General features: G+C 43.5%; 1 protein-coding gene across 2 annotated transcripts in view; it reads left to right on the plus strand.

The window, feature by feature from the left end:
- The window catches only part of DPH6 (diphthamine biosynthesis 6), a 318,847-nt gene that overhangs the window by 272,106 nt on the left and 36,794 nt on the right, over nt 1–9,947 (plus strand). For both annotated transcript variants that reach the window (XM_025204914.1, XM_025204913.1), the window contains exon 13: nt 7,243–7,485. In XM_025204914.1, coding sequence (XP_025060699.1) covers nt 7,243–7,485 — 243 coding nt within the window. The remainder of the gene's footprint in view (nt 1–7,242; nt 7,486–9,947) is intronic.

The following is a 9,947-nucleotide window of genomic DNA, read 5'->3' on the forward strand; positions in this document are numbered from 1 at the left end:
GGGAAAGGGGGAGGTGGCCCCGCCTCTTGCTGTTTATTAGCCAAAGGGCCTGATGGCACCACCCCTCACTGCTGATTGGCTGAGGAGGTGGCAGCCCTACCCCGCACCACTGGCCAAGGGGGACCAGCACCTCCTCAACCCCAAGGGGCTGTCTGGTATTCTGGGTATGCGTCAGTTGCCAGCCTAAATTAACGTGGTCAATTTTTGTTGTAGTATAGGTAAGACAAACAGTAGTCCCTAAGCTTTGTGATTGCATCTCCCTAAGCATGCATGCATTTACTTGGAGATACCATCATTCAGCCTTTTTTAGGATACCTAGCTTAATCATTTAGTTGTGTGCTCTCTTTTACTGATGATTTTCCACAGATAGATTGCACGCAATGTGAGGAAAAAAGGACCAATCTGTTTTTATTATGTTTTTCAAGTTTTTAACTACCTCAGTCAGGTCCTCTGCAAGGTTTTGTGGGTTTTTTTGTAAAATAATGTAATATTTACAGTCTGTCATCTTATGTAGCTCTTTTAATTGTTCCTTCTGTCTTATCATGTTGTGATTTTTAATTTATGGGGGATCAATGCCCAGTGCACTAGAAGAATGCTTATATATGTATTTTAAAAAATAAAATAAGTAATTAGATATATCCTTCCAAGTTGAGATAACCAATTTTGATAGTAGCACTTCCAATAGAGGCAAAACATGCTTTGTTACATTCACCTTGTAATATATTCTGTTGTTGCCTATACCATTTTCAATGCTTCCATTCTGTTAGTCTTTTTAACTGTTTCTTTAGGCATTAAAGGTCTTGGTATGATGATCTCAGGACTCCGTAAAAGCAGATTCATCAGACACCTGACTAGACCTCTCACACATACATCATGATCCAGAGGCTAGATGCCTATCGTTGTTGAGCTGTCAGCCATGGTAACAGCTAGGACCTTGAGCCTGAAAGTACCTTTAGAGCAAAGAGTGTGCATAAGTTTTTGCACTATTGGGCTCCACGTTTTCTTCCATTAAAAAAATACTTCAAACTCAGACCCTATAACAGTATATGATAAGTTTTATCTACTTTTAATGGGCATTATCTTATGTGTAGCCAAACTGAATTTCATTTGCATCATACTGCCTATTTTTTAAATGAATTTAAAGTCACCTAGAATATTTCACAAACATCTATGTATTTAGCTAATCAAAGCAATATAGTTTCATTAGCAATTTACACTGGTTCACTATATTTTTCATTAGAGCATTTTAAATATACTAATAATGAGCTAAATCCATGGCATCCCTTATGAATTCCTTAGATTGCAGTAGTTTCCACCCTTTCTCATATCACTTAACCTTTTCCTAAAGTCTTACTAAAGCTTTGTTCTATTTATTTCCCTTCATTATCTTTTCTGAGACAGGTATTCTTGTAAATCAAAGTAACTTATGCCATTTGGATCACTTATACATTTGTTTGAAAAAAATTCTGAAAAATACCTAACAAGTTAAAAAAATGTTATTTCCTTTCTCATCTCCATTTGATTCTAATGGATAATTCTTGTCCACTTTCTTCTGTCCTTAATAAGACACCCCATTATTTTCACTGCCACAGTTGCTTTTCACTGATCTGTAGGCTTTGGCTACATTTTTTTAAAGAAATAATTGTCCATCAGTTATCTCAATTTCCATAAGCAATTGTTGTATATGCTGTTGTTGTTAATGTTCAAATACTATTTTATTGGGAAGTATTAAAAATAGATTACATGAACAGTTTGTGGAGCAGAACATAGAAAAAATACCAAGTTAAGCATTATTGCAGATATACCTTTTTCCTTTTTTCTTTCATATTTTTTTCGTACATCTTTTTCATATCTTTCTCATAACTTCTCCTTATTGAATAACTACCAGTTTTGCTGCATAGAGAAGTATGAAAAAATAATGTATTTCACTGCTGATGCCATTGCCACAATGTGGATTTGCCCATGGATGTTCAGAGGAAGATGTAATGCCATGGAATGTTCTCCTTTGAGGAAGAATTTTGGATTGACTCAAAGAAAGATAGTCTTTAACATTGGCCTTTGTGCTTTGGAAGTATTATTTATTGTTTGGTAGAGACTTTATGCGGTATGAGTTATATTCATGTTACTGTGATTTACATTAATGGTGAACATTGTTCAGAAAATTAAAGTAAATTGCAAAATTCAAGCCAGCTAGATACCCTGCCGAAAATGCTTCTTTTTTTTTTTTCTGGTTCAACTCTTTTATTAAATGGTACAGGTCAGTCGCATCTTATGTGGGGGTTACGTTCTAAAGTCAGTGCGTAAGGCAAAAATCGCGTATAGACAAATCGTGTATTATCGTGCCAGCGATTTGACTAGCAGTGAGTGCCTCTGCCTCCAAAACCTCCCGCCGCCGCCGCAGAGCCATGCTTAGAGCTGTGCGGCCAGCAGCAGCCGCACAGTGCGGGGTGGTGGTGGGGATGGCCGCGTGCCTCCCGGCCACCACCACGCTGCCACCCAGCAGCCAGCCACACAGCTCCGGGCACGGTTCCATGGCGGTGGTGCGAGATTTTGGAGGCAGAGGCAGTCACCTCTGGCAGCATGGTGGTGGCCAGGCCTCCAGGTAAGCGGTAGTGCCATGTGCAGACTCAAGCTCCGCCCCCCCCTCCCACCCCGCATATAGTTGAATTGTGCAAGTTAAATGCACGTATGATATGACTGACCTGTATATTCTAGTTTACACACACAGGCATTCTATAGATTGCATGCGCACATACATTATATGTATTGTGTTATGAAGTACTAAAAGAGCTACAACCACATTAAGTGTTTGTACTAAACTGAAGATTTTTTGCCTCTAGGGCTAAGTACAGACAGTCAAAAAGCCCAAGACTGAATCATTTCAGTCTTTGCAGGTTAGTCTAAGCTGCAGAGATTAAACTTCGAAACAACTGGACAGACATTCATTTTTGATTCAGGAAATACTTGCAGTGGCTCACGCTAGAGGCTGGGGGTCACCAGAGCATGGCTGTCTGGCAGATAGCCAGCATGGGCTGTGTGTTTTCTTCCTCTTCCTGTTGCCTTTGAGGTTTCTGGGATTTGCAGTTCAGACTGCAACAGCTCAACTCTGCAAGGTTGCTCATCACTTCCTCTTCCTACTTCCAGGTGCTTCTGGGATGTGTAGTCTACAGTTGCAGCCAGCAATAAGTTTTTAGCAGGGCAGGGCAGGGCAGCTCTGTACTCAGGGGAAGGGAAGTTTAACCCCTCTTCCTGCCCCAGACCCCAGCTGGGGTTTGCCTGCTGGGCAGTCCCTGCCTCCCCCTTGTGCCCCTCCTATGTCCAAACCCTTCTCTGCTGGAACAGACAGCTCAGCCCAGCCCAGGGCTGGAAAGCATGCTGGGGGCCTGTGATTTAACTTGAACCAGGAAGGGATCTTGGACAGAAGTTTCATAAACTAGTTTGACCCAAATCAGTTAAGTCTGATACTACATTCAACCAGGTTTATCTTAAACCAGTTTCAGCCATTTTGAAACTGATGCAGTGAACTTCTGTTCCGTTACAGGTTTAAACCAGTTTCTGATTGCTTAAATTGGTTTATAGGGTCATCTATAACTTTGTCAGAAGCCAGTGTTGTGCAACTTTGGAGGTAGCCAGGCGAGAAGTCTCTGACATGATCTTTGCTGCTCTCAGGTGGGAATGTAGAGTTGCAGGGCAGCTGTACAGTCTACTTACCCTCATGGACTGAGAGCAGCAAAGCAACAGGCAGCAAAAATGCTGTACTCTGTTGCAGTGGTACACATGACAGACCATGATCAGGCCCAGTATTTTGTGTAGGTATTGCAGCACAGTAAGAGAATAAACCCAAGTGAGACCTTGGCATTCCCAGCCCTGACAGGATGCATTATATATGTGGTAGCCCTCACTGTCCACTGTCTTCTCTTTGTGTAGTCATTAATACCTATGTAAAGTGAAATTAAGCAACAGCTAGAGTGATAGCTTAACTCCAATTGGCATTCATTCTACAAAGGTGCACATGACTATATAAGAGACGAAACTTTATAGAATCATAATGATGCACCAGAATAATTCCATTGACTTCAGTGGAGTTACACTGGGCATAAATTGGTATAAGTAAGAGGAAAACCTAGCCCTAAGGGACAAGACAGAAGGAGTTTTAACTTGCTGGTTTGTCAGATCTTTAATCCCATTTTAAAGTAGGAAATATTTTTAAGAATTCAAATGAAATAATCTGCAGTATAAATTCAGTTGTTACAATAGAATATGAATGTATGGGTATTACACTGCATTTCTGTTTCTACTGACAGTGTATTGGGTATGTTGGTCCTCTGGAGTTGCTATGCTGTTAATATCTATATTTTGTTAAATCTCTTGTCCTCATAAATACAGAAAAAAACTGTTGCAAAGGTTTATCAGGGTTTTGTAGAGCTTTAATACAATACAAGGGTTGCAGCCATACATTGTGACATCTCCTGTTGTATGATTTCAGCACTGCAAACAAAATATTATAGAGTCTTCCCAGCTTTAGATGGGTTTTTACTCTGCTATCACCTTTTTGTATAGTACATAAAATATTGTACAGACAACCCCCTGAAACCTGCTAAAACACTGCTCTTTGCTGGTTTGCAACTTTGCCCTTGTTGCTCATTTATTGATAGTTGTATTTCATGACCCAGACACTGGGAAGGAAAAAGAGAGTGAGAGATGCAAACCTCTTTTCTTTTTATCTTAAGTTATGCCCCCCTGCAAAAGAGTTGTTGAAATTGTGTGTCCTTGTTTTGGTGCATTTTCCCTCCTTTCCCCCTTGCACCCACCTTTTTATAACATGGTAGCATCTTGGGAATACTGTTTTTCAATTAATTATGTCTTAACATACAAACAAGTATGTTGAGAACAGAGGGGGGGAAAGGTTTTTGGTTTTTGGGGGGTTTTTTAAGATCTCTGTATAATTCCCATTGAATTTGAGCCAAAAGTGTTGCCAGTTTTGCTCAAATCTTTCAGAGATTTGTTTTGACCCTGCTTATGACCAGTGGGGTTAATTGTATTAGAACTATCCAGGAGACTTTAAGAAAGTGCTATCTTAGTCCATATTTCAAAACACTGACAGATATTTTATCATTAATTAGTATTCATATTATGTCTCAAACAATCTGTTCAAGAACAGGGGAAGTGAACTGGTTGAACAGCTCTTCTGTCTATCTAGTAATTAACATGGTGATGCATGTAAAGCCAGGGGCCTAGCAGGGGAAGAAGGAGAAATAATGCTGGGGAGATTTTTCTATAGAAGAATATAAATTACCTGCCCTGGAGGCTTTGCCTTCTCCTAAGATTTAACTTAGTAAAGGTGAGAACAAAGGGCTCTTTTAAAAAATAAACCTGTGCCCCTCTGAATCATATATTTCTAGATTTGCTTCTCATCTTGTCAATATGCCACTTGATAGCTGGCTGAACTCCCTTGTTCAATGGCACATATTTTAAAATAGCACTTTTTTGAGGAAGACCATTTGTTCTTTTTAACCAAAATTTTGCTTGCATTTTCTTTTTTTTAAAGTTAGGGTTATATATAGCATTATCAAAACAATATTTCAGATATCTTAAACAATTTAAAAAGATAGTTGATGGGTGTCAGTTAATCTATTATGCTTCCTCTCTGCCTCCTCCCCCTCTTCAGCTGCTAATCATAGAACTTGTATGCCAAATTGTGTAAGATACTCTTCCAATAGTTACATGTGTGAGTCTTTTGTGAGACAGAGACAGTTATGAGGACAGATTTGGAGTTGCATATGGGTCTGTCACATGGTTTGATTGCTGTGTCTTCCAGGACACAGATTTCTTTTTTACTTAGCCTTCTGAGGATTTTATGCAGCTTATACCAAAAGTTCCGCACAGTTTCTCATAAAGGCTTCTTGCACAGTCCATTTTCCCCCTCTCTACTTGCAGCAATATGCTTTTTCGGCTCACTTCAACACTGCTTACACCCACTGTACATCCCACTTCTCTATTCATTTTCTCTCTTGATATGCAGTAACATTTACTGTTTGCTGTTCAAAAAATGCATAGAATTTTTTGGTACAGAAGAAGAATGTGATAGATCGTCATATTTATCTTAAGATTTTGTAATAAGTTTTTAAGATGTCTGGATAATAGGAACCCAAGGTTCCTACTCTTAGCTGTGCTAGAGAGAATAAGTCCTTTCAAGTGTTGCCAGGTAAACTTCTCTAAAGCAAGCTAAAATAGCCACTTTGTAGCCCAAAAATAGCACACATTTGTGGCATATGCCCCATATGAACATTATATCTGGCAAGTAGTGAGAGCTTTTGAAGTATTCTAGTTGATTTCTGAATGATTATTAAACTATCTCCGTAAGCCCCAGTAACACGCTTCAGTTTATTTTTGGTCTGCAATTTCATATTCCTTTGTGGTTGGTCATGATGAATTCTATTATCTAGTTAAGTTGTATTTTATGATTTTAGGTTATGCCAAGGACACCAATCCTATTATAGATTGAACATTTTACTGTTTGTATAAGCCTAAATAAATTAAAATTAAAAGCAGCAGCAAACCAAAGTCAAACGTAAACTATTATAAGAGTACAACAAAAAAAATCAAAGATTAAACATTATAAAATATACCAAATCACAACTCTGATTAAATTCATGGAAAACATATTTGAGCTGTGGCATGTTATAGCAAAAGTAACAAACCTTAAAGTAAAGCATAGTTATTTTTTTCCAGAGTGTGCACTGCAGGGAATAATGACCTTGGCATGCCTGCCTTAAAGTTATAAAAAATACTGTTGTCTGTATATTGTAAGAGTAGAAAGTTCCACTTTTTTCTGTATACCTGAGTTGACAGACTGTAAACAAATTTACTTGGAACTTTACACAAAACCTTTCAGTAGTTCCAGGGAAATATTGTGACATTGTGAAAGGTTAAATTTACATATTTCTAGACTTACCTCATCAGTTCACAGCTGATTCATTTGAAGACGATTATGTACATTTGACCATCCATGTATTAACTCTTAGGTTGAGGTTTATTGCAATGCCGTACGTACATTTAGAGAGTAACTAAATCTCTGTCAAAAGTGACCTTTAGATTGGCATACTTGCTTCATTTGTAGCAAAGTCAAATATGGTTGTGCAAGGGAATATCTAGAAAAGAGGGAAATACTTCTTTCCAACCTCTTCTTCTCCATCCACTCCCCAGCAGTTCTAATTTTTTTCTCTTTATCTTATCTTCTAGATTGGAGATGTTCTCTACTGTGCTGGACAGATTGCACTAGTACCTTGTACTATGCAGCTTGTAAATGGTGGCATACAGACTGAGGCCACAGTCTCCCTACGTCATGTTGAGAAAGTCCTTAAAGCTATGAGTCACAATACTGAACTCCAGCACGTCCTTATGGCAAACTGTTATGTAACTGACAACAAATACATTCCTGTTGCTTGTGCTATATGGGAAAAGAAATTAAAAGAAGACAAAAAGGTATCTGTAATACGCATTTTCTTCTTTCAAGTTTTTTAAATGATTTATGAAAAGGGTTTTCAAAGTCTTGAGGTAATATCGGAATTTTCTCAGTGCATTTCGGTGGGGTTCAAGTAAAACTGATATAATAAGGTTTGATTGAGCTGTTATGTTCTGGCTCATAAGTGGCTGTGCACAATTGAGAAAGAAAGAAAATTGCTTAATAGAAAGTTATATTCATCACTAACTTTCTCTTAATTCCCCAAAGCAATAAGTTACAGAATTCTTTAAGAGCAGCCTATTCCTCCAGGCAAAATGTGAACAATATTATATTTGAAATAGCTCTACCTATATATTTCCTGTAAAAGGGTTAGAGGTGGGCAGTTTATCTTAACTTTTCATGAATTATTCTGTTGTCTGTCTTCCTTTCTTTCTTTCTTTCTTTCCTCCTGCCCCAGTCCCCTCTAAGACAGCTGGTGCCCCGAGTGCTGGTGCCCCACTGGGTGGGGCGACTGTGGCTCCCTCTCAGCCTCCCTCCACCCTCCCCCAGCCTGATGGGGCTGCCCCCCAGTGCGGGGGTTTCACCTGGTGGAGGGGCTTGGATGTCCTCCCAGTCCCCCCGTCCTAGTTCCACCCAGAGTGGGTAGCGTCTTAGGTGCTGGAGCCCCATCGGGTGGAACAACTGAGACCTTCCTTCCACCTTCCTCCACCCCTGCCTTAGTTGAGGTGGTGGACCCGGAGGTGGCAAACCCCAAGCAGCCTAGTCCGCCCCCTGCTGTGGGGGGGCTTGCCTTGGGCAGGGCCCCGGGCCTTGACAGACTGCCTATGGAATTTTATAAAGCCTTCTGTCCCCTCCTTGGGCCCAGCCTCCTCCGTGTCTTCCACGATTGCCTCGCCGATGGGACCCTGCCGACCAACTGCCACCGGGCAGTGCTCACCTTGCTGCTCAAGAAGGGGGACCTCGGCTGCCTTAAGAACTGGCAATCCGTCTCCCTTCTGTGCGCCGACTATAAGTTCCTGGCGAAGGCACTGGCGAACCGTCTCCGCACTGTCATGGTCTCCGTCATTGGGCCCGAGCAGAGCTACTGTGTGCCGGGCAGGACCATCCAGGACAACCTGTTTCTGCTGCGTGACCTGCTCATGGCTGCGGAGCATTTTGGCCTGGATGTCAGCTTGGTCTCCCTGGACCAGGAGAAGGCCTTCGATTGCATTGACCACCGGTACCTGCTCGGCACCCTCGAGGCTTTTGGCTTCGGGCCTCTTTTCATCACGGCGCTCCAGGTCCTGTACCATGACTCCTCCAGCCTGCTCAAGTTGAACAGTGTGCTGTGTTCCCAATTCCCGGTGCATCGCGGTATATGCCAGTGCTGCCCCCTCTTGGGCATGCTGTATGCCCTGGCCATCAAACTGCTGCTGCAAGCTCTGAGACGTCACCTGACCAGCTTAGCCCTGCCACCGGCATCAGGCCTGACCCTTGGCCCCCCGATCCAGCTGATGGCATGCTCGGATGATGTGACAGTCTTCCTGGGCAACCAGGAGGATGTGTGGGTCCTGGTGTACTGCCAACGGACCTACGAACTCGCCACGTCAGCCTGCATCAACTGGGGCAAGAGTGATACACTCCTGCTCGGGACATGGGCCAGCAAACCACCTCCAGACCTGCCAGGGGGCCTCGCCTGGCTCCGGGAAGGCCTCAAAGCCCTGGAAGTATTCCTGGGGCCGCCGGCCTTTGCAGCCCGCAACTGGAGGACCTGGCGGAGGGAATGGAGGCCTACCTGCGCTTGCCCGCCCTTTCCTACCATGGCCGGGTCCTCATCACCAACAACCTGGCGGCGGCGACCCTGTGGCACCGCTGCGTTGTGCTGGACCCTCCACCGGAGCTACTCAGGAGACTGCAGCGGCTCCTATCGGACTTCCTCTGGGACAGACAAGCTTCCCTTTACCTGCCCACTAGCGAGGGGGGCCAGGGCCTGATTGACCTGGCCAGAAGGTGGCTGCCTCCCGCCTGCAAGCCCTCCAGCGGCTCCTGTATGCCGAAGGCCACCTCCCATGGTGGCAGCTCGCGTGCTGGTTCCTGCAGCGACTGGGGGGCCTTGGCTTTGACCAGGAGCCCTTTATGCTGGACATTACCTTCCTGAACGGGGCGGTCCTTCCCCCGTTCTACCGCAATATGGTGCAGGCCTGGCGGGCTACCTTCCATCTCTGTCCCCAAGCCAGGCTCCTGCAATTCCTGCAACTGCTTCAGGAGCCCCTGGTACACAACCCAGCCCTGCAGCATGTCGTGCCGAGCCTGGCCTCCGCCAGCCTCGTGGCTGCGCTCATCGAGGCGCACACCACCCACCTGGAGCACCTCCTGGACCCTGCTCAGTTGGGCTGGCTGTCAGCTGAAGCCCTGGCTGCCCGGCTGGCACTGCGCTCCATCCGCACTGCGGGCCGGCTTCTATGGGCCATCAGGGCCACCCTCCCAACAGAAGCAGTGACCA

The sequence above is a fragment of the Alligator sinensis genome, unplaced genomic scaffold (genome assembly GCF_000455745.1).
Source record: "Alligator sinensis unplaced genomic scaffold, ASM45574v1 scaffold36_1, whole genome shotgun sequence".
NCBI classification, from domain to species: domain Eukaryota; kingdom Metazoa; phylum Chordata; order Crocodylia; family Alligatoridae; genus Alligator; species Alligator sinensis.